This window comes from Colletotrichum fioriniae (assembly GCF_027942845.1).
Source record: "Colletotrichum fioriniae strain IMI 355084 chromosome Unknown scaffold_9, whole genome shotgun sequence".
Taxonomy (NCBI): Eukaryota; Fungi; Ascomycota; class Sordariomycetes; order Glomerellales; family Glomerellaceae; genus Colletotrichum; species Colletotrichum fioriniae.
Window position 1 is genome coordinate 724,213 of NW_027076845.1, and position 22,485 is coordinate 746,697.

The following is a 22,485-nucleotide window of genomic DNA, read 5'->3' on the forward strand; positions in this document are numbered from 1 at the left end:
AATGTTGAAGTCTCTTCGTCCTGACAGTGGATGAACAATCACGCTAATTCCGCGTGGACAAGCAGACTTTTACTACCTTCACCATCCAACTCTTCTCCATCTTACTGCCCCATACCCCAAAACTCCCACTCCCACTAACAATACCGGCCATTGGCGCTCGTGACGTCTGTCCAGGTTATCTCGTCCCTCAGAGGCACCTTACTCCAATCAGGCTGAGGCTGGCTGTTATTGCTCATGGTGACAAGTCTGGTGATAAGTGGATGTAGATAGAGAATAATTGAACCGTAAAGTCGGGAAGCGTCGTAGCAAAAGATTCGGATGATAATGTAGTATCAGGTCAAATGTCAACAAACTCTGGCTCTTCATAACGGTGAGAGTTGCGTCTGCCACCTTGTTAAATACTCGGAAGCTAACATCCTCAATATAGCGTGCGGCCCGTCCCTAGACCATTAGTGACTTGATCTTGACGCGGGGAACGAGCGGGATGTTTTGTCTCGAAGCATGAGGATTCTCGGTTCCCGTTGGGTCGCCAATCCCTAAGCGTAAATTCACTTACACCATTCAACCACGCGATGTTGACTGGTCGTCAATGTGATAAGTGACCAAAAGACAATGGTGATCTGCTCTTGAGTTATGTGGCTTACAAGCACATTCTTCCCCCTTTTCAGCAGATTTCACTTATGTGAAAAGCATAGGCGATTTTCAGGTAAGCATACGCATCCGATCTTTTTGCTCATAGCTGAAGACTTAGTGCGCAGAGCTGAACCTCCCACATACCCTTTGGCTCAGAGTGATCCGCGTCTGGCATCATTCACGATGGCTGGTCAAATTCCTGCAAGGTCGCATGATCCAACATGACCCAAAACCCTAGACATTAATTTCGGAATGATAGGTAAAGGCCACAGCGATTTACGGTTCAGCTGGTCTTGGTCGGCCCCAACGCCGGGGAGGCGTTAGATCACGAGTTCCTGCCAGGGAACCTCATGTGTGCAATTCCGCGTTTGAACCTGCTCCGTCTGGGCTAAACAGAAACATACAAGATGCGCCGAACGACGTTTCCGGCCATTTCCGTTGCCCAGACTCCATGGACTCCAGCGTAAACGAATATACTGATTCAGCCTGTGAAGGCCATTCTTCACGTCCACAACATCTCATCATAGGCCCGGAAACTCCGTTTGCAACAGAAGGGAGGCCACAAAACATGATGCCGTTCCCCTGAGTCTCGCCTCGCTGATCTCGTTCTCCCGCAGCGCATCGCAATACCTAACTGGGATTGCTGTACACATCGTGTCGCCCCACAACTTCAGGTATGCTACAGGACACAAAAGAGGCAGCTTCTGCTCGACTATGCCAAGTGGTTCCTGAAGGCCTATAATTTAGTTGACCAAAACTCCTGTGAGATTGGTGACGAATCACAACGATAGGTACAAAGGCGGCAACGTCGACTGGAAAGGGACCGCTGCCCGAAGATAACGCTTCTTCACAACCCTACTATCAATTCCTCCAGGCATAAGAAGAAAAAGTTGTGTAAACATTGTCTGACTTGTCACACGTTACTCCAGTGGCAGCACGGCACATCATATGCCCAGAGGGCGCTCTGGTTGATTGCGGTTTAGTTACATAGGTAGCCAGACCCTTGTTCCTGAGGATACAAAATGCTACCACTTATACAGAAGACGACGTTGTAACGTAAAAAATAGTCTGTCCATATTTGTTCTAGCCCCTGTACTCGAAGGGGCTATGCCTCTCTCATTATGTCTGGTGCTATATGCCCGCTGGTCGCTTTTATTAGTTGAGCTCAAGAGCGAGAGCGCGGGTTGGGGCAAGTACGAATAGCGCGATTTTCTACGGTCTAGAAATGCAGAATAGACATACAGAAACGCAACAGAGGCCTGGCGGGAAGAACGCAGCATTTAGGTAGCTACGCCGCAAAGCTATCTGGGTGTCCTAAGCCTGTCCCAAGCGGGCTGGTTCTCTTTACCTCCTCCCTTCATGCCCAGCTGGACGTCGGGAGTGATGGTTGTTCTATCCAAATTTCCACGAACCACGGGCAAGCTACATGAATTCCAGAAAACGCAAGTCTCATCGTGTAACTTCTCTTCGGGCAGGGTATTATCGACAGTGTATACTATACAGTCTATATTTTCCTAGAAACATTACTTCGGACTTGGATATTGTCACATCTCATCATGAATTATATCTCTTCCAGTCCAGGTGCCTTTCCTCCCCTCAAACGGTACCCAAAATATTCAGTCAGCCATCCCTCAGGGCTAACCAACCTCACTTCCGCGCCTCCGTCCCATCCAGCTCCGCCGCGTAATAGTGCCGCGGCTCCCCCTGCATCCATCTCGGGAGGCTGCATCATCTTGGGCGGCACGTCGCTGCCCGAGAACGGCGAGTGGTCCCTGTACTCCCCCTGGAGCTCCGACGGCGCCGTCGTCATTGACGGGGCGGGGCCGGGCGAGTAGGCCGCCTGCTGGTGTTGCTGCATTCCGGCATTGTTGTTGTGGTTATTATAGTAGGCGGCCGAGCCCGGGGCTTCGACGGCGTTGGGGCCGGTTTCTTCCGTCGGGACCTTCTTGTGCTTCCGCCGCCTCATGAGGAAGAATGCGGCTAGGCCGATGAGGGCGACGCCCGCTACGCCGCCTACCACGCCGCCGGCGATGGCGCCCGTGTTGGAGGATTTCGAGTCGGAGCTGGAGCTGGAGCCGTCGGAGCCGGAGCTGGAACCTGAGCCTGAGCTCGAGCCTGATCCTGATTTGCCGTAGTTTATGAGGGCTTCGACGCCCGAGCCGTACTTGACGCTGGCGAGGTTGCTGCGACAAAAAAGTCAGTGGGACTACACTCTAGATATAATCTGTTGTCAAAGAGATAATGAGATCAAAACTCACCCCTCATTGTACCAAGCCTTGACGACGTCAGGAGAATCGTACGCGGCGGCCGTGGGCTCGTATGCGTCCTTCCACGCCAGCGCCGTGAGGTCGAAGACGCCCACGCCCTGGCGGAAGGAATCCTCCTCGTTGAAGAAGAGGGTCGAGTTGGCGTTATTGGCCATCCTGTTGACGCCGCCGAACGTGATCATCTGGCGCTGGCCAGCGACGATGCACGACTGCGTGTCGCGCGGGGCCGCGGAGGTGTAGTTTGCCTTTTGCCAGACGAAGCCGGGGAGCGAGAGGATGTAGACCTCGTCAAAAGTTTCCTTGTTGGCGATGTTGCTGCCGCCGTACATGAATCTGATCACTCTGGTCAGCATCTTTGAAGAGAGATTCGTTTTTTCTGACAGAGTTAACGAGGAACCTACATCTCGTATGTGTTGTTGGGACCTTGGGCTCCGACGGTGCAGTGCCACATGCGCGGTCCGGGTGCGTTTCCGCTCGTCTGTTGGGTATACCACACCTTGGTGACGGGATCCATGAAGTAGATCGTGCTGAAGCTCAGATAGCCGACGTTATCCACGCTCTGGCCGGTTCCAATGACGTGCGATCCTCCGCCAAAGATCATAATCAGACCGTTTGGCCCATACGGCGCGTAGTGCGCCGTGGCGCCCACGAGAGTGCCGTAGTCGGAGTACGGCACGCTGTCCGAGTTGTTCGTCCACGCCGTGTCTGTCGCCGTGTAGTTGAACTGCAAAAAGCCCGGCACGGGGCCGTTGGGTTTCGGGTCGGACCCGGAATCGGAGAAGCCTCCAAAGTAGAACCCAGAGTCCTTGGTGCTGACGAAGGCGCCGCCCTGCGAGCGGGTGAGGGCCGTGAAGGCGGTGTTGCCGTGCGGGAGGACGGTGCCCCATTGGCCGCCGCCGCTGCCGTCCGGGGTGAAGTGCCAGAGTTTCGCGTCTGGGATTGTGGCGCCGTACGAGGTGAAACCGCCCCAGATGTAAAAGGAATCGGATGAGTTGTCGGTGAAGATGGCCTGCCTCATCATCTTTGGGGCCGATTTGGAGGTTTCTTTGATTTCCACGTCTTCTGGCGTCCATGATTTGGTGAGGTCGATTGAGAGCGTCGTGTTTGTCGGGTTGGAGGGCCGCCATTGTGACTGGGGACTCAACCCGCTGATGACCTGTGATACTTCACCTCCATCGTAATAGACCCAGTCGCCAATGACCGACGCTAAGCAATCGTTAATGAGGTCCTGTGTGTCTTGAGAGAGGCACAGACTGATGCTAACCTCGAGCAAAGACTCTTCTGCGAAAGTTGTTGACTGAGGGAACATCTACTTGCGCGCTACAGATGGAGGAAAGCTGCCCGACGACGAGAAACGTCGCCAGCCATGACCGCGACACCATGATGGCTACAGTCAAAGAACTTGCTGTGAATGTCGGGATGATCCTCGATATTGTACCGCGATCGACTCGCCGCTTCTCAACCTGGTCGATGCGCGCAGACTATGGTGTGTAATGAAGGTCGCCGCCGCTAGAGAGTGAGTGCCCGTGCCACAAAACGAGAGAAAATCCTTCAGACGCGAGATCAAGTCATTCCCAAGTGACGATCACGGACGAAATCGACAGAGAGAAAAAGATGGTTAGAGACGAAAGTGTGGCGCGAGCGGGAAGGAGCGCGAGAAGAACATGTCCCAATTGTCTCGATGCTTTTCTGCAAGACAAGGGAGGGTAGCATCGGGCCAGACACCTGATATCCGTAGGATTCGGGGATCCGCTCGAGGTGACGGGATTGATCATTGAGCCCACCTACCCAACAGCAAATGCTCTTCATACCCCTGATCCTCCAGTCAACCTCGACTCTCTTTAGTGATGAACCCCAGTGGCCCGGCCCCCTCCAGGTTGCTGATCCCCGTACACCGATGTATGGGGGTTTCAACTGGTATTCGGCACGGGAAAAATTGGCTGATTTGGTGCGGATAGGTGCGACACTGGCAGTCTGTCGCACTCGTCCTTGGCACCCTCACTGCCACGGGGCGGCGTCGAGCATTAGTGCTTACTTGGGACCGCTGGCAACATGGCTGTCATTGGCGGGTGCCTGCTGGGGTTCGTTATTCCTGGGAAATTTGGGAGTCCACCGGGGTCGCAATCCCACTTCCGATTGCCTCTGTGCCTTCAGCCTTGCCAGGAGGAATGCACGCCTCTCCCGCTGAGTGCTGCGCCCGTGCCTCACTGCCGCGAAGGTGTTGCTCGACATTGTTGGGCATTTGCGTCATGGATATCGGGTGGCCGGCAGTGATGATTTTGAGACATGGAGAGGGAAGACAACGTTCCAGATCGTATGGCGGTGGGCGAGAGAGACGTGAGATCGTCCGCCACCAGACCAATTCGCCGGTCAAGTTTGGTAAAGCCACGATGGCTTCCATGGGCCTTGAGATTGATACAAGGAACCCAATTCTGGTAATGATGGCTTTGTATTGACTCTTGCCGAGCGAGGACGGATATAAACGTTGTAATCGCTGGCTTTATCTAAGCGCGCTGTGTCGAATCGTATTCCACATCAAGTTAGTGCGTCCAGGCAACGAGTGTAAGCATTGCCGGCACCAGTCGACATGACCCGCAGCAGCGCGTCGTCAGTCCTTTTCAGTAACAGTTCCACCTGGAAATTCGTACATTGTCCCCAGTGACTGCAAACCCACTTGGATGACAAACATTGAACATGGTTGTAGGTAGTCCGAGAATGATGTTGCAAGAAAAGCTTCGTCCCTAGGCAGCACTTTAGCTTCGGAAAGCATAGGCCACATAGAGGGGAACCCTTCCTTCCTTTCAGGTTGAATGTGGGACGAACCTCTCCAGTCTCCACTGAAAGTACAGGTCTCTTCCGTCAGTGGGGCAAAGACTCGGAGCAACGCCGTCCGACCCTCCGCCCCTGGCATTGGACATTGCCCAGTACCATGGGCCTAACCCCGGGCCGAGAGTCCCGTGCGTCCCGGAACTAGGACGTCATGACAAACCAAACAATTTTCCCATTCCATATCCTCGCGCGGGCGTGTTTGAGATAGCCGCACAGCGAGCTCGGTCGCCGATTGAGTCCAACATATCTTGCACTCTTTTTTTTGCTATTCTTTCATCCCTTCTTCTCTTGGTGTCGACGCATCTCTAGCTCGAGAGGGCACCCAACCTACAACGATGAACACCGTAACCCGCAACGCGACGCTCACAGCAGCACGCAAGCATCTGTCCGCCACATCCTTCGTCTGCCGCACCTGCCGCCAACAACAGCAGCGCCGACAATACTCGAGCACAAACTCAACGACGACGACATCTCCACCCCCAGCGCCTCCCTCCGCTGCTTACGCCGCCCTCCCCTCGCGCCGCCTCATCTCCGTAGCCGGCGCCGACGCCGCCAAGTTCCTCCAGGGCGTCATCACGGGCAACATCGCCTCCGAGGCCGCCCGCGCGCGAAAGACGGGCTTCTACGCCGCATTCCTCAACGCGACGGGCCGCGTCCTACATGATGTATTCATATACCCAGACCTTGCGGGCCTCGGCGGCAGCGCCGCGGCGGCAGAGTCGGAGCAGGCCGGCACGCGGTTCCTCGTTGAGGTAGACGCCAATGAGGCGGAGAGGCTGGCGAAGCACATCAAGCGGTACAAGCTGCGCGCCAAGCTCACCGTGCGCCTGCTCGCGGCGGACGAGACGACGGTGTGGCATGCCTGGAATGATAGCGGGAAGCCGATTACGACGGATACTGCGCTGCTGGACATGATGACAAAGGATCCGCGGACGCCTGGGCTTGGGTACCGCGTGGTGCAGGGCGGAGACGCGGCCGCTCCGCCGCCCGGGTTGGGGCTGGATCTGGACGTGACGACGGAGGACAGCTACACAATCAGGCGGTACCTGCAGGGTGTCGCCGAGGGCCAGGACGAGGTCATTCGGGAGCACGCGCTGCCGCAGGAGACGAATATGGACTACATGAACGGGATCGACTATCACAAGGGCTGCTACGTTGGGCAGGAGCTCACGATCCGGACAAAGCACCGCGGCGTGGTGCGCAAGCGGATCCTGCCGTGCATGGTTTACGATGTGGATAGGGCGGCGCCCCAGACGCTGCAGTACCGGCCAGAGGCAGATCAAGACGCGGCGAATCACGGACCCGAGGGCGGGCTGCCCGCGGAATCGATCCCGCGCGAGACGAGCATCGGGAGGTCTGGCAAGAAGGGGCGGAGCGCGGGCAAGTGGCTCAAGGGCATTGGGAACGTCGGCCTGGGCCTGTGCCGTCTGGAGATCATGACGGACGTCGTCTTACCTGGGGAGACGGCCGCTTCCACGTTTGACCCCGCCAACGAGTTCTTGCTGAAGTGGGGCGAGGGCGAGGGAGACGGTGAGCAGAACAACGCAGTGAAGATCAAGGCATTCGTGCCCGAGTGGTTGAGGAACGGGTTGAACGAGGCATCTGGGTAACTGAGAAGTCAGTGCCGCTCGTATTGTAACATAGAAAGTAAAAAAGGGGTATAATCGCGTAATTGAATCGTCGCGGCCTCGTCCGCCATCATCTCCTCCACCAAACGCAAGCCGAATCAATCCCAACCTGTCTAGACTTTATTCCTCGGGTCGAGAGCCTGAACAGTCTCGTATTTTTGTTTGACCTCTTCCTCAGTCGCCTGCCCTGCCTCGGCAGCTTTTCTCGCCTCTTTGAGTCTTTGGGCTGCAATCATTCGTGCCTTGAGATCCTCCCATTTAGGAGGTGCTGCTGATGGGGCCGGCTTCGGTGCTGCTTCTGGCGTGTTCGCTGCCGCAGGCGTAGTTGCATCGGCAGCCGCGTCGCCCACCGCACCGCCCTTTTTCTTCGCCTTCTTCTCGGCCTTGAGTCGCCTCTTCTCGTCCAGCCGTTGTTGCAGCTCGGCCAGCTTCTCATCGTATTCATCAGGCTCCCTTTCTCTTTGCAGCCGTTCCAGGTTCTCCCGCTTGAACCTCTCCGACTCCTCCGCCATGCGCCGGCGTCCCTCTTCGGCGAGCCGCGCCCTCTCCCGCTCCAACTCGCGCGCCTTTTCCTGCTCTGCGAGCTTCTGCCTCTTGCCCTCCTGCTCCGCGGCCTCGAGCTCGTCAATGAGACGCTTGCGCTGGCCCTGGACGCGGTCGCGCTCGGCCTTGCGCAGGAGGACGGCCTTGCGGGCGTTGTCGTATGCGGCGCGGGCGGCGGCGTCGAGCAGGATGTCGCGGGCCGTCTCGATGAGCTCCCATTTCTCGGGGTCAAAGGCGTCCTTGAGCTTGTCCGGGTGGTAGTTGAGCGACTGTTTGCGCCACGCGCGGCGGACGTCCTTTTCCTCGGTGACGGTGCTGTCGATCTGCAGCAGGTCGTAGAGGTCCACGTTGTTGGACGAGTACTCCTTTGCTTTGGCGAGGAGGTCTTTGTTGTTGTCCATTTTCGGCGGAATTTCGTGCTGGTTTCGTGACGTGTACGGGATTCTGTTGGTGGGATGGAAGTGGCAAGTTGCAGTTTTGCATGTGGTCCCCAGAGGCTGCTGCTAAGGTAGGTCGCGCGTGGAGAATGATGGCACTGGGTGGACGTCGGGGAAAGTGGGGACGCGCTTTTACGCCCGTACTCCAACTTTGATTCTTCTCAACTCCAACCGCAGAACCATCGTCAGTCACCTTTCTCTGTCTATGTCATTTCTCCTCTATTAGGTTCCCTTTTCGTCGATCTCGCCGTTTTCACCTTCAGAGTGCCCGCCATTCAGCCTCAAACTCCTTATTGTGAGGAAATGGCGAGAAGTATGCCACCATGAGACCTAAAATGGCAAGCGAGACAGAAGCAAAAGCCAAGAAACATCGCCTAGTAACGGCAGCCAAAGAAATAGTGCGCCCGCAGTGATCTTTCTTCGATATGTCCGACTGTCCTCGCTTTTCAGCCAACCAATTTATGAAGAGAAGACTTGCTACCGGCTTTCTGGATCTACAAATCCGACTTTAATCTTTTTCCGTCATTAAGAATATCCCATTCTCCTCCCGGGTTCCTGGGTTGAGTTGGCTATGAAGACGACAGACGGTTAGCTAGTAGGCGTCGCGCGTGGCTTGCTCGATTTTACGTCCGTACACACAAATGCTCCCGTTGCTTGGCGGCCATTCGGATCTTGACACCACATGGCATTCTCAACCGTTCTGCAAGGATTCGACAGGGCCAGAATACTCAATTTCTAGTCTATCAGCTCGCACTTTGTTTGCTGGTCAGAGACCCTCAATTTTTGTCTGTCGTACATCTGCTTAGGGTATCTCTGCTCACACAACGGATCCTCGCACTCTATCATAGGGCTCAGGAGCACACCTATTCAGTATCATGCCTCGCGTATCGTACCTACATGGCCACATATATGACTTCACTAAGGCAAGCGAGCAAGCAGCAGAGCTCACCAAAAGGGCACAAGTGTGTTCACATCTTCCGCTCCCTTCACTCCATCCTGTGAGCAAATTTTCAACTTGGACTGCTCGACAAAATCCACATGAATCTTGGTTGTGGCGTTCCTTTGCTGAATGCCCTAGCCTTTGTTTCCTCCCACGAGTTCAACCTCCAAGACCTAACCGAAAGCATCTAAAGTGCATTGCCCGAGCTGACCGCTTAGGAGGGACTTTACGGACCACGGATAGCTAACTCGAATTGTCTTGGGGAACCGGAATGTCATACGAAGTGGAGAGCCAGCCACTCACAGGCCGCAGCTCCTCCGCTCAATTCTGTCAGCTATCTTGGTCAGCGCCAGAGGACAGAATAGCCTCTGCTCAGAGGCTATTCTCGCCGAGACTGGAGCGCTTACAGCCAGAGCGCAGCTCCATGTGGCTAGCCTCGAGGCTTTCGATCGTTCCACCGCTCTCCATGGCTTTGAGAGAGCAATGGGCACACTGGGGACCGCCAGTATGCTGGTAGAGCGCCTCTTCATCAACCCATTCAAGAGAGCATTCAGCTCGAATCACGCGTCCGTTCATGTCTAACTTGAGTCCATCTACGTCTCTCGCCCAAGTACCTATGTCAAAACGGCATCCCAGATGCGGTCATAGTCGTCTTTGAGGCTACAGTGGACCTACCACAAGGTGTATGGCTCGTTGGCTTCGGAGCAGTTGATGAAGCGTCACAACAGGTCAAAAACCTGGTTTCAGAACTTCTGTTCAACGCCACGTCTCAAGTTGAGACAGATTGACGCTGACACTCCTGCCTGCCAAGGAATGGCGGCGGATGACGGGCAACATGAGGGCGACGGGGCTCTCCTCCACCACCTTGTCCGGTCTGGGTGTGATGACAACCGTTGGATCAACAATGCGTTTGGTCGGCATGAATAACGGCACACCACGATTCCAAGTCCCTGGATGGATTCGATGAGGCCGATTGAATGGGTGTCTGACCCTGAAGCTGGCGCACCTAAATGCGGTGACCGCCACTGATTGAGTGTGTTGTTGCGAATTCGCAGGCCTCTACCAAAAACGTTGCACCGCCGACGGAGCTGGGTAGAGCGGCGTAAAGTCAGATTGCGGACTACCTGAACCTTGGGCCCGGGTTGTCAAAGAAATCTGGTGGACGCTAGGACATCGGGGAGCAAGCATGCTCCGACTGAGCGCCGGAAGAGGTTAACCACTGCCGAGAAAAACGCCGGCCGGAAGCGGCTACGACAATTCCGGACGGATGCCACATGGCTCAACGAGACGCCGACAGCTTGGGTCTGTCGGCACTATGCCATTCAGACGGTCGACGGATTTGATCTGTAACAGAATGTCTCGAAACATCGCCGGACTTGGTATAATTACTGAAGAAATTTCCTGCCCACGTCGACATGTCATTGGTTAACGGACAATACTCTGACCCGAGTTGCCCGATGTCACAATTCTGTCCACTTTACGTCCACTTCGACCATGCCTACTTTGAGATTCGGCCGTCGTCCACCACGGCCACAAGTCTGGAACGTCCTCAGCCTCCAGAGCGCCTTCCGCATCATGCTAATCCCCCCCGTCTCCGTCAGACTAGCTCGTCCTTTCCAGGCAGCTTGAGCTGACAGATTCCCTCTGCCACCGATCGCCCGGCTTGGCGGACCCTAGCAGCTAGCCTACTCACCTTGCAGGCAGCTGTTTCCGCCAGAAGGCCCAGGAAGCCCATCTCGCTCTCGGTTTGAGTACGAGAAATCCACCACCTCCGATCGCCGGCCTAAACCAAACACTCGGTAGCGCACGCCACCACCTGAGAGGCGCGATGAACTCATCGTCCTTCCTCCTCGGAACCTTGACTCTTCCCAGTCGAATGGTTCCAACGGGACAGAACTTTCCCCCTTTCTGCACGTTGTGTCTCACGGGAAAACCCCGCGCCGTGTCTAATTCCGGCCATCTCCTGCCTCGCATGGTACTTTCAGCTAGTATTGTACCTTACACCCTTGGGTTCCGCTGGTCCAGGGGTGCATATCTTGGCTAGCTCGGATACCATGCTTCTTTCCAAGCCATCCACCGCATCTCCTCGTCTCCTCATCTTCATATAAGTCCTTCTTCGTTTCCCCCCAATCTTGGAAGTTTCATTTGCAAGATACGCACTCAAACGAACACGGAGGAGCCACCAACCAACGAACACACAACAAAAGCTCAGCCACTAGTCCCGGAGACATTGGCGAAACGACTCGGAGATCTTGCAACGTGTAGATGCCACTTTCTACTCTAAAACGGATCACATAGCGACTCCCTCAACTTGAAAGACCGGTTCTCTCAAATTCAACGACCATGTCGCCCACCCAAATCATGACTAGGCCTTGCCGTTCACCATTCCAGATGGACGGAACAACAGAGACATACTTTATGAGATATCCTGGATCAGGTCAGCATTAATTCAACCAATCGAGCAACAGCCATTTCCAGCAGTACTCTAACACCAACTTCAGGTGATTCCCCATCGACTCCCGCGGCAGAGCCGCTGCCCACAAAGGAACAGCTCCTCGAGCTCTGCGACTCAGTACGGACCTCCCTCCGCCACTCAAAGAGCCTCGGCCCCCATGCGGACAGGATTCAAAGCCTCCTGGAGAGAGCCCTCAAGGACGAGCTGAACCACACCCAATCCCTCGACTTTGAGACCCTCCAGTACGCCCGCCTAGACAAGCTCCTCGCCGACGTCCTCGACCCTGCCCACCGGCCCAGCCCGCTTCCGCTCCGCTTCCGCGCCGACATGGCCTTATGCGAGAGCTTGCAAAAGATGTGGCGGGCCCGCTTCTGCGACCAGTACTTCTCCCTCGACCAGGTCCGCCAGCGCAGCTTGTCTGTCGGCGGCGAGATGCGCGACATCCACTTCACCGCGTCCGGCATGGACCCCCTCGAGTCCTGGGCCGTCAGCAACAGCTGCCGCGACCCCATCTCGGAACTGGAGGGAAACCAGCAGTTCGAGCCCGGCCAGTAGGTTCTTCCCCTACTGCAACTTTATGAGATCATTTGCTAACGTCCTAAAGCTGGTGGTTGAACCTCGCCTGCGCACACCGCGACGGCGTCATCGGCACCGCAGTCGAGAAGCCCACAAAGGGGAAATACGGCGTCACCGCCCTGCCCCTCCTCACCGGAAGCGAGGAGCACATCCGCGGCAACCTCTACCGCTACGTCCGCGAAGGCCGGCTCTCCGACATGCACGTCTCCCTCCTCACCCGCGTCGGCACCCAGATCCGCATCCTCCGGGGCTACCGCCTCAAGAGCACGCTCGCGCCCCAAGCCGGCGTGCGCTACGACGGCCTGTACACGATCCGCCAGTACGGCAACAAGCTCGACGCCACCACGGACAAGTACCGCCTCGAGCTCCTCCTTGAACGCATCGACGGCCAAAAGAGCCTCGACGAGGTGCAGCAGGTGCCCTTGCCCTCCCAGCTGGACGACTGGCACGCCTTTAAGAAGGTCGAGGCCGAGATGGTGCGCCAGCGCAAGGGCGACGACGGCCTGCTCGACTTCAAGATGCGCAAGGAGGAGGAGCGCATCGATCGCGAGCACTGGCGGCGCGCGAGCGAGTTCAAGGCCTCGTTGGGACAGGAAGGATGCGGGCTGGGGCTGATCATGTCTGTCTGATCGAGTGACCAGACGGGGGGAGGTGACAGCAGGGGGAAGGAAAGAGGGAAAAGAAGAGACAAAAAACTGGCGGTCCGAAAGGGACACGCTTTCCAGGATGATTCGCAGAGATACCCTGTACTACCTAGTCTACCTGTACCACTACCTTACGAATAATGATAATGCATGACGAGCAAGAACATAATGTTTCCCATTGACGTAAGGTCCCGCCTTTTGCAGGCTGGCATCTGCGCTGAGATTGACCCGTGCCTCCGCAACTATGCAGCACATGTCACTAAAAAACACGTTTCCTCCTTACCGTGGTTTCCCCCCAAACATCTAGACACCGAGCTGCAGTATACGGTAGTAAACATGTTGTATTGATATCTAAGAAGCCTTACTTTGCCGTAGCCCGGGTAACCCAGGGGGCATAAAACTATGGACATGAAAAAAAAACATCGCGCTTACGCAGCGCAATCCTAGTCCGTTGCAAAACGGTCAGTGAATCTAAATGTCGCCAAGCCCTCCTTGAAGCTGTTCACGACATTGTTGACATCGGCGGCAGAGTACACGCCCTCGCCAGCCTTGACGCCCAGCGTTGCCGACTTGGTGAGAGCCGAACTGACACTGCCCACCGGCTTCCCCCACCTGTAAGAGTCGATGACAAGCTGTGCAGGTCTACCGGCTGGATACAACGGAGACGGCTTGATGTTGCCATTGAAGAGGCCGTCAGCATTACGGGCCAAAATGACACCGTCGAATGACGTGGCATCAGCCTGAGCGTACGTCATGTCGACGCCGTCAGTCAGCTTCTCGGCGATGACAGTCACCAAGACACCGTCAGCGGCGAAAGCGTCCTTCAACTCCTTGCCTTGGCTTACAGAGCCGTTAGCTGATAGGCTGGCAAGGACACCGACCTTCAGGGTCGCGATCGAGGGCAGCTTGTTTCCAAAGATGGAGAGCCCCTGAGTCGTCTTGTTGTGGTAGTACTGCGCATCGGGCTGCAAATGCTCCATGCCCAGTGCATCTGCAACACGGTTGGCAATGTCGTTGCTGACCTTGTTCAACTGTGTGAGAACGTTCTGCTTAACCTCGGTGGATTCAAGGTGGCTGGTTTCAAAGCGAATGGCGTTGATGAGGAACTGCTGCTCGATAGGCGTCAGGGAGTTGTAGAAGAGGCGCGGCTGAGACCAGTGATCCGAGAAGCTGTCGGAGATTTCGCGGACCAGGTGGCCATTGTTGGTGCGGCCAGGTGCGGTGAAGAAGCCGTTACCCTGAGTCTGGTTGGCTTGCTTGGGGAAGCCCTTGTTGAGAGTGTTCGGGGTGTCTGACATTTCAATTAGTTAGAGTCGATAAACATGGCGAGATGACTTACAGGAGTTGCGGTTGCGATGGATAAAGTTCTGGCCAGCTCCATCTCGGTTGTTGTTGTGAATGGAGCCGATTGGACGGTTGATCGGCAACTGTTCAAAGTTGGGTCCGCCGTGGCGGTTGATTTGAGTATCGAGGTACGAAAAGATACGGCCCTGCAGAAGAGGGTCTTCTGTGAAGTCGATGCCTCTGACGATGTGTCCGGGTTGAAACTGAGACAAGTTAGCTGTGCTCGGACACTTTGACTGAGGAACTCACCATGATCTGTTCGGTCTCGGCAAAGTAGTTGACCGGGTTTGCATCCAACTTCATCTTGCCGAGCTTTTGGAGGGGCGCAATCTCCTCGGGGATGATCTTTGTTGGGTCCAAAAGGTCAAATCCAAACTTGAGGGTATCCTCCTCGTCGACAACCTGTACACAGAGCTCCCATTCAGGTCCGTTTCCAGATTCAATCGCATCCCATAGGTCCTGGCGGTGATAGTCGGCATTCTTGCCCGAAACGATCTGGGCTTCCTCCCAAACCAAGCTGGCCTTGCCCTGTTGTGTCTTCCAGTGCCACTTGATAAGCTTTGACTTGCCGTCGTCCGTGACCGCGCGGAAAGTGTGTACACCAAAGCCATCCTAGGAGCGTTGGTCAGTGTTTAGCGACACAGAAATTGCAGCTCTACTCACCATGTGTCGGTAACTTCTCGGGATACCGTAGCCAGCCATAGCCCAGAACAAGGTGTGAAGAGTTGTCGTCTGAGAGCTGAAGAAGTCCCATGCGGAATCATGGGCTGTCGCAGCTTGCGGGATCTCATTATCCCCGCGAGGTTTTCTGCGAGGGTCGTGGTGTCAGTATTTGAGACGGTGCATGTTGAAAAGGCCACAACAAGTCTTACACTGCGTGAATCAAGTCTGGGAACTTTATGAAGTTAGCTCATGGTGCTCGTTAAAGGATCGAGGGTTCTCGAGTTCAGTCCGTGATAGAGCTCCCCTGTGAGGTATGATTGGCGTACCTGAATCGCGTCTTGGATGAAGAACACCGGAATGTTGTTTCCCACAATATCAAAGTTGCCCTCGTCAGTGAAGAACCGGGTGGCGAAGCCGTGAACATCTCTGGCAGTGTCCGCACTTCCCCTTGACCCGGCAACGGTAGAGAACCGCACAAACGTCGACGTTTGCTTCCCCGCCGCGCCCAAGAAGGAAGCGGCCGTGAGATTGCTGTAGTCACCATAGCTCGTAAAGGTTCCATAGGCACCGGCGCCGCGGGCGTGGACAGCTCGTTCGGGTACCTAAGCGGGAATAGTCAGTCAGGAGATCCCAATTACAGCCGAATAGATATGGGACGCACCCTCTCGTGGTCAAAATGTGTAATCTTTTGGCGGAAGATGAAATCCTCCAACAGAGTCGAGCCACGGACGCCGGCCTTCAAGCTGACTTGGTCCTCGATTGGGCCGCCGACATCGGATGTGAGGTATGGATCGCCCGTAGAGTCGTCGATCTCGTAGCCGGAGACATGGCCGCGAGAGCCGTCTTCGGTTCGAGCTTTGATATTGGAGGGGTCTGCAAAGGGACAGCCGGCAGAAGAGAGGGTAGCCAGGCCGAGACCGGCCAACAAGAGGGTGGTATGCATGTTGGGCTAGCGATCAGAATGATGTCTGTATGCCTGCATGAAATGTCCCCTCGGTTGATGATGAAAGATTGAGTAGGCTAGACAAGCACTTCCTAGTCTCGAAGGGTTAAAGAAAGGGGACAGCCTTTGGAAAAAGTCAATAATGCCGAGGGACGGGAGGCTACTTAAGAGCTCCAGAGGTTTGGGTTGACAGGCGGAGCTTTGTCTGAGCTGCCGATGTATTCTACAGAATAACAGCAGCAAAGGGGAAGGCAGGGAGCCCGATGAAGTCAACAAGAAAACCCCGATCTGGGAGGAGAAAGACCACTGGTCGGCGCACAAGCTTCAAGGATTAGCTACTGCTCCTGCTAATCCTGGACACAGGAAGGTAACCATGGCAGGAGAGCATCTTTTTCCAGAACGGACCGGGGAAAGCAGACTAGTAACGCTTGCCCAGAACAAATCCCCATCCACATCCCGAGCAGGAGGAAGAGGCGAGCACAACGCGCCGCTGCTTCTTCCAAATAGGTGTGCCGGGACGTCAGGTAGGATAAGGAGTGATAGCATCATAATCATCTCAGGTACTTTCTCCACTACACTAAAGAGAGGGGCCAGAGTGAAAGGAAGAGGAGGGGCTTGCAAGAAGCGCTGTCAGATTAGAAATCCTCTGGTGTGATTCAATGGAGAAGCGCCCACGGTCCCGGGAGCTCTGATGTTGTGTCCTGGTAGCTTGCCTTGGCCTGCATTTGTGTCTCACGGCCGAGGCCGACAAAACGTCGACGGCGTACCGTACCACTAGATGGGCAACAAGAGCCAGCCACGCTGCTGGCTAAGACATCTGGGAACACTCTTGCCCGCGGAGACCTTTCCTCTCTTTCAAACGATGAGTTTCTTTTTCTCATACAGTGGGGGTCGAGCGGTATGGTTCACTAGAAACACAGCCTCCAGAGCAGGAGAAAAGGGAATAGAAAACTTCGATATCGTGCGCCGTTTCCTCCGCTAAGAATGCTTGCCATACTTTTCTTTCCTTTCTTTTCTTTCTTCTCCCACGTGCTGACACCTTACGAAACAAGGTTACATCTAGACGACATGGGCTAATGGGGGATCTAACGAGGGCCAGAGCTCGATGGTGCACAAAGGGGCCATGGGAACAAACGTGGTTGGCGAGGAACGGCACGGCAGTTGGGGGCGGCGGCGGGGGGCTCCAATATCACTAGCGAAGTGAAGCAACCCCCGAAAAGTAGATGTGGCTTGCGGAAGATCGCAAAAAATAAGAAAGCCACTTGGGCGGGCGAAGGATGCCATCATCCCAAGTCTGTGCAAGCCCGTGCTTCATTAAAGGGTTGGTGGTTCGTCTCTTCAAATAGTCTTCTTGGTTCTGTAGCCTTGTATAATGGAAACAAAAACTCTTGTGCGACGTTGGAGAGACGAAAGCCGCATGTCGAAAATAGCTCCCATAATTATTGCCGTGTTCCACAGGAATTGGGGGAAAATGACAAGAAAGAGAACTTCGCGGCGGGGGGGGAAAGAGTCACTGTTTGCCAATCCACTTTCATCTCATCTATGACGACAGTTGAGGCGGGCAGGTTCAATTTGAATTGATAGACCAGGGTTTGTTGTTGTTGAGATGAACTACCTACAGTAGCTCCGGATTACCCATGTCGAAACACAGTCTTTGTCCTGCAGTCTAGAAAAGAGGTCGGTTGTGACGGAAAAAGGGCTTTGCGTATCCGTAGCATTTCTCCCCAGTCCCAAAGAAACGAGAGAGAGACGAATGGGATCAGAAGCAGGGCATCCGGATGTAGTACGAGTCCCCGGCGCTGGGATGGAAGAGGAAAAGAGACAGAGAGCTGTGCGTGAGGTTGAGGTTGAGGCGTGAGTGTGAAGTTCGAGAATGCCGAGCCATCATCGTCATCGGGCGGGCCCTCGTGTGGGGCCGTGCTTCGCTGATCACCCGGGAAGAAACACCAGCAGCAGCCTCTCATGCCTCTGTAATACAAATCACCTCAGTCGCCAAGCGAGGCCGGTCGACATGGGGGGGCCTTTTCGCAGACGAGGTGGGCTAGTGGGTTACAGCGCAGCCCGCCATGATATGCCTCTCGATCACATCTTTCTCTTCACCTTCCCAGCGAGTAAGGTGAGTTCTGCGAGTTTCCGGGCTTGAGGCTCATTCACCTGGGGCCCTTTGCAGGCGGACAGGCTCCAGGTGCACCACAAATGTGCATTCTTTTGCATGGAGCCTACCTCTTTTTTTTCCATTCCCTCGCAGGGAGAAATGAGACGATGACTTTCCAGGACCCTTTCCGCTGTCACAGAAAGACGAGACGATTCGGCACTTATCGGCGAGGCGGAAGCGAGTGCGGGAAGATCAGACACGGGAGAAGGCCTTCACGGGTTGCCTTGTGCGACCAAGGGAGTAAATCAGTCAATTCTGAAGATTCCCGTACTGTCCGAAGTTCTAAACCCATGGTTTGTTGCTGATGAAGCAAATCCCGAGGTCCCCCGCCCACTCTCCGTCATCTGTTCATCATGAGGGAAAGCTCTCCGTCCAATAATCGGGAAATCGGGTTTTCAGCTAGCATGGCATTTTCATGGCTTGCAAAACGAGAGCAGAACGAAAGTACAAAAGTCCAAAAGTCTGAACAAAGAGACAAATCCTTGAAACGTGCCCTGTCCGGGTACAGGGGAGCCGCTGCAGGCTATCCGGAGGTATGTCCGGCTCGGAGCCGGGGTGTGTGTGTTGCTGGGGGGGCTCCAAAAAAAAGCACGTAACATGGCACGCGACGGTAACACCTTCTCTTGTTGACTATATCTCTCATTTTACTCAGAGCTTCCTACTCTGACGACACGCAGTAAGGGTCTATTCTGACCTACCAATTACCATGGGATGTTAGTTGTCTCGGCACCGTGTTGGGCAGTTGGCTTTGCTGTCATCTCATTCTGCATCAGGCTCTTCCCACATTCGCCGCTGATAGCATTGAGTTTTTCTGAAATTGACTTGTTCTCTTCACACTGCATATACCCACACTGCGTGCGTGTGTGTTCCCTCATGCATCATTATTTATAGCCCTGCCATGCTATCTTCATAAGCAGGGTAGAAGTTAAAGATTCAATCAGCCTACTTGAGAATTTCTGACCATCACTGAATTCACAGGCAGCGTCGATGCCCCACAGCATTGTGTTTCCTTCTTCTGTGAAAGAGAAACAACATGATCTTCGTAGCGTTGCAGCTAGATGCAGATTCTACAAAAAACCAGACCCCAGCCGTTTCTAAAAACACACAGAGAAAGCAATTCGCCAGGTGAGTGACAGGTTAAATAGGTAGGCAGAATGTACCGCCGTTGAGCATCCACCACTCGTTTAGCCACGATTCCCACAAGGCCGGTTCGCTTCGTGTATCTTGGGGAGGAACCTGCTCCATTCCTCTACTGAGCCGACGGCCGGATTCCCGAGGCCTGTGGACCTTGTACCTGTCAAAGACAATGGAATCTGCAAGTTGATTTCAAATCATGGAGAATCCAGCAAGACCCTCTCTCGTGCCTCTTAAACATTGTACGGGGGATCAAAGTAATCGAGGCATTTGCATTGGTCGAGCAGGACCAGCAGATCGATCTCATACTGGGCCCAAGCCGAGCTCGGGACAGCAAGCCATTTGTCTCACATTCTTTTCTTTTATCTTCAACGGTTGCGAAGCCGTCGTCCCCCTCCACGCATTTGCCCTCCTTCATAGACGATTTAAGAATGAGAGGGAACGCGGTTCTATTTGGACCTTGCCTTTTTCGCAATCAACCTGTCATATGATATGCCTCTTGTGACAGAGGTGTAGCTATACGAACTCGCCATACTTGAGCCATTGTACACGAACATGAAGACTAAGAGTGTGGCTTCTCAAGATCTCAGAGCTCAAGGTTGAGAATTACAGCGTAACACTGCTATATGCAGATGTCTTGTCGCGGAAAAAGGCGGACATGCACATTTCAGCCTTTGCACAGCACTTGCGTAGCACACATTGCACACTTTGGGTTGACACATGAGAACTGGCTCGTATTGGTGGGGTCTTGGTTGAAGTTCATTGCTTTTGGTGTAAATGAGATCCTAGCTCAATGGCATCCTCTGGTATCGGCCATGGCTAACCCAAGTTGTTCCCCCAAACGCCAAATGTCCCACGCCCCTCATCTTTTTTTATTCTTCCATCAAAACTTTTTGGTTTTCCCAACGCTTAGTAGAAGAAGCCGATGACCTTGCCGGCAACGTGCTTGCGACGAGCCTCCTCGTGGTCCATGATACCAGCAGAGGTGGTGAGGATGACGTAGCCGAACTGACGGGCAGGGAGCAGCTTGACAACCCACTTCTCGAGGTCGGAGAGACGGACGTTGTAGCGGGGGGAGATGACACCGCACTTGTTGAGGCGGCCGTTGAGCTGGACAACGATCTTGCCGGAGCGGTGGTCATCGACCTCCTCGAAGCTAGAGATGTAACCTGTATTGTTGCTGTTTAGCGATGGTGTCGCGGTGGTTTAAAGCTTAGACATCAGGAGAAAAAATCCGAAAAAGTTGTAAGACCTCCGCTATTTATCTATCGGCATCTTATAGGGGCTGAGTCGTGGGAATAGAAGACGGTCGCCCTAGTTATCATGCCGAATGTACATCCATCCAAAAATGTCCTCCGAGTTGAAGAAAGAAAGGAGAAAGAAGATTGTGTTGTGTTGACATACCGTGGCGCTGCATGACCTGGAGGAACTTGACGATGACCTTGGAGCTGGGGCGGATGAGCACCTGGCGCTTGCCGGCCTTCTCGGCGTTGTTCATGCTCTTGAGAGCATCGTGGAGAACGGAAGTGCGGACCATCTTGGCGGTTGATGTATGCGGAGATTCTCAAGTCTCGGGAAATGAGGTATCTGCCAGCGAAGAAAATTGCATGTTAGCCTTCCAATGGCCTGTTGAGCGTGGAGAGTGCCCTCCCAGGCGACAATCGACCGACAGGAGGGTTCCGCCAGCTCGTTGCTGAAGAGGAGAGCGTATCAGATGTCATCGTCGTTCGGCGTCGGGTAGCCGCCAGCCAAGGGGGCTACCGCATCGTCCGTCAAGGCGAAGATGGAGGTCAAAAAAAAAATATCAAATCGGTATCTCGTAGATCGCACGACTCGTCTGATTGCTCTCCTCCGGCATCAAGGAAAAGGCAAGAAGTTCCTGTTGAATCAAGTCGCCATCACGGGCGAACAAGGTGATTTGTGCCTTGTTTCGACTTACCTCGTGGATTGAACGGTGCCGCTGAAGGGGTTGATTGGCAAGTTTGTCGGTGAGAAGATCGTGATGGAAGACTTGGGGCGCAGAAAAGTCCAAAAGGCTGTGGGAGGAATCCCCACACTGCAACGAAAAAAATTGGTCGCTTGTGGGTGCACGGACCACCCACAATTTCTAACCCTCGAAAGGGCACGGGCGAAGTGACCCTTCCACGAATGATCTTTCAGCGCATTTTCTGCTTGTGCCCTCGCATCACGCCAAAAGTTCACTTTATTCATACACTACCCAAATTACAACACAACATAACTCTTCGAGGATCGAACCGACAGGAACTTGACCAACAACTTTCAAGATGGTGAGTTCACACCGAGAACCCCCCCCCAACATGGCCCCCCTCGAATGACGGACGTCTCCCGGCTGCCCGCGAATGCCTTCAATTGGGATTATCCGGGTGCTTGGAAATTGTCGCGTGCGCGCAGGCCAATTGGGCTCATCCCACTCTGTGGGGATAACGACGACGACGATGACGACTTGAACCTCGGAGGGACACACTTTGGCTAACCATTGCCCTTGCGCATCGTACAGTCGGACGTAGAAGAGAACAACGCCCCCGAGGTGGCCGAGGAGGTCGAGGTTTCCGCCGATGCCGGCTCCAAGGGCCAGATGTCCGTTCTTGACGCCCTCAAGGGTGTCCTGAAGCTCGCCCTCATGCACGACGGTCTTGCCCGCGGTCTCCGTGAGGCTTCCAAGGCCCTCGACCGCCGCCAGGCCCACATGTGCGTCCTCAACGAGGCTTGCGAGGAGGAGGCCTACAAGAAGCTTGTCATCGCTCTCTGCTCCGAGCACAAGATCCCCCTGATCAAGGTGCCCGACGGAAAGCAGCTCGGCGAGTGGGCTGGTCTTTGTGAGTACACCTATGGCATATGTTGCCATATATCCGTATCGAGAGACGAATTACAGCTAACATATACTCCACAGGCGTGTTGGACCGTGAGGGTAACGCCCGCAAGGTCGTCAACTGCTCTTGCGTCGTCGTCAAGGACTGGGGTGAAGAGTCCCAGGAGCGCTCCATCCTTCTCAACTACTTCCAGACCGAGCAGTAAATTTGGGTATGACTTCATGATTTGAATTTGGGCGTCACTATGGGGAGAAGGATTTTTAGAGGGGTGGCGGGGAAATCTGGAACCGTCGCTATGAACGATCTTTCGGTTGTACTCTAGCTTCTTCAGCTGGCATCTCGAAACAAAAAATGGAGGACTCCCTCTGGAGGTCAGGTCAACATGCATCAAGGACAAATAAAGAGAAACGGCATTGGGCACTCTTGAACCAAACAAATATGTGCAATATTGATATTGTGAGGC

General features: G+C 54.5%; 8 protein-coding genes across 8 annotated transcripts; 3 read left to right on the forward strand and 5 right to left on the reverse strand.

The window, feature by feature from the left end:
* Positions 1 to 2,194: 2,194 nt before the first annotated feature.
* Positions 2,195 to 3,253, reverse strand: N0V96_007657 (uncharacterized protein; the record flags this gene model as incomplete). Its single annotated transcript, XM_053194543.2, has 2 exons — positions 2,195 to 2,816; positions 2,892 to 3,253. The coding sequence occupies 2 exons, from the start codon at positions 3,251 to 3,253 to the stop codon at positions 2,195 to 2,197; spliced, it is 984 nt and encodes a 327-aa protein (XP_053048039.2).
* Positions 3,254 to 3,297: 44 nt separating this feature from the next.
* N0V96_007658 (uncharacterized protein) lies at positions 3,298 to 4,209 on the reverse strand (the record flags this gene model as incomplete). The annotated part of the gene is made up of 1 exon (XM_065758095.1): positions 3,298 to 4,209. The coding sequence occupies one exon, from the start codon at positions 4,207 to 4,209 to the stop codon at positions 3,298 to 3,300; it is 912 nt and encodes a 303-aa protein (XP_065613237.1).
* A 1,855-nt stretch (positions 4,210 to 6,064) lies between these two features.
* On the forward strand, positions 6,065 to 7,339 carry CAF17 (ccr4 associated factor; the record flags this gene model as incomplete). The annotated part of the gene is made up of 1 exon (XM_053194544.2): positions 6,065 to 7,339. One exon carries the CDS (start codon positions 6,065 to 6,067, stop codon positions 7,337 to 7,339), a length of 1,275 nt encoding a protein of 424 aa, XP_053048040.2.
* A 131-nt stretch (positions 7,340 to 7,470) lies between these two features.
* Positions 7,471 to 8,301, reverse strand: N0V96_007660 (uncharacterized protein; the record flags this gene model as incomplete). Its single annotated transcript, XM_053194545.2, has 1 exon — positions 7,471 to 8,301. The coding sequence occupies one exon, from the start codon at positions 8,299 to 8,301 to the stop codon at positions 7,471 to 7,473; it is 831 nt and encodes a 276-aa protein (XP_053048041.1).
* A 3,367-nt stretch (positions 8,302 to 11,668) lies between these two features.
* On the forward strand, positions 11,669 to 12,937 carry N0V96_007661 (uncharacterized protein; the record flags this gene model as incomplete). The annotated part of the gene is made up of 3 exons (XM_053194546.2): positions 11,669 to 11,714; positions 11,779 to 12,283; positions 12,337 to 12,937. 3 exons carry the CDS (start codon positions 11,669 to 11,671, stop codon positions 12,935 to 12,937), a joined length of 1,152 nt encoding a protein of 383 aa, XP_053048042.2.
* Positions 12,938 to 13,395: 458 nt separating this feature from the next.
* On the reverse strand, positions 13,396 to 15,902 carry CAT3 (catalase; the record flags this gene model as incomplete). Its single annotated transcript, XM_053194547.2, has 7 exons — positions 13,396 to 14,243; positions 14,292 to 14,499; positions 14,546 to 14,908; positions 14,960 to 15,104; positions 15,169 to 15,191; positions 15,286 to 15,561; positions 15,621 to 15,902. 7 exons carry the CDS (start codon positions 15,900 to 15,902, stop codon positions 13,396 to 13,398), a joined length of 2,145 nt encoding a protein of 714 aa, XP_053048043.2.
* Positions 15,903 to 20,100: 4,198 nt separating this feature from the next.
* Positions 20,101 to 20,728, reverse strand: RPS22 (40S ribosomal protein uS8; the record flags this gene model as incomplete). The annotated part of the gene is made up of 2 exons (XM_053194548.2): positions 20,101 to 20,360; positions 20,596 to 20,728. 2 exons carry the CDS (start codon positions 20,726 to 20,728, stop codon positions 20,101 to 20,103), a joined length of 393 nt encoding a protein of 130 aa, XP_053048044.1.
* A 748-nt stretch (positions 20,729 to 21,476) lies between these two features.
* On the forward strand, positions 21,477 to 22,227 carry RPS12 (40S ribosomal protein eS12; the record flags this gene model as incomplete). The annotated part of the gene is made up of 3 exons (XM_053194549.1): positions 21,477 to 21,479; positions 21,710 to 22,028; positions 22,103 to 22,227. 3 exons carry the CDS (start codon positions 21,477 to 21,479, stop codon positions 22,225 to 22,227), a joined length of 447 nt encoding a protein of 148 aa, XP_053048045.1.
* Between the last annotated feature and the right edge of the window lie 258 nt (positions 22,228 to 22,485).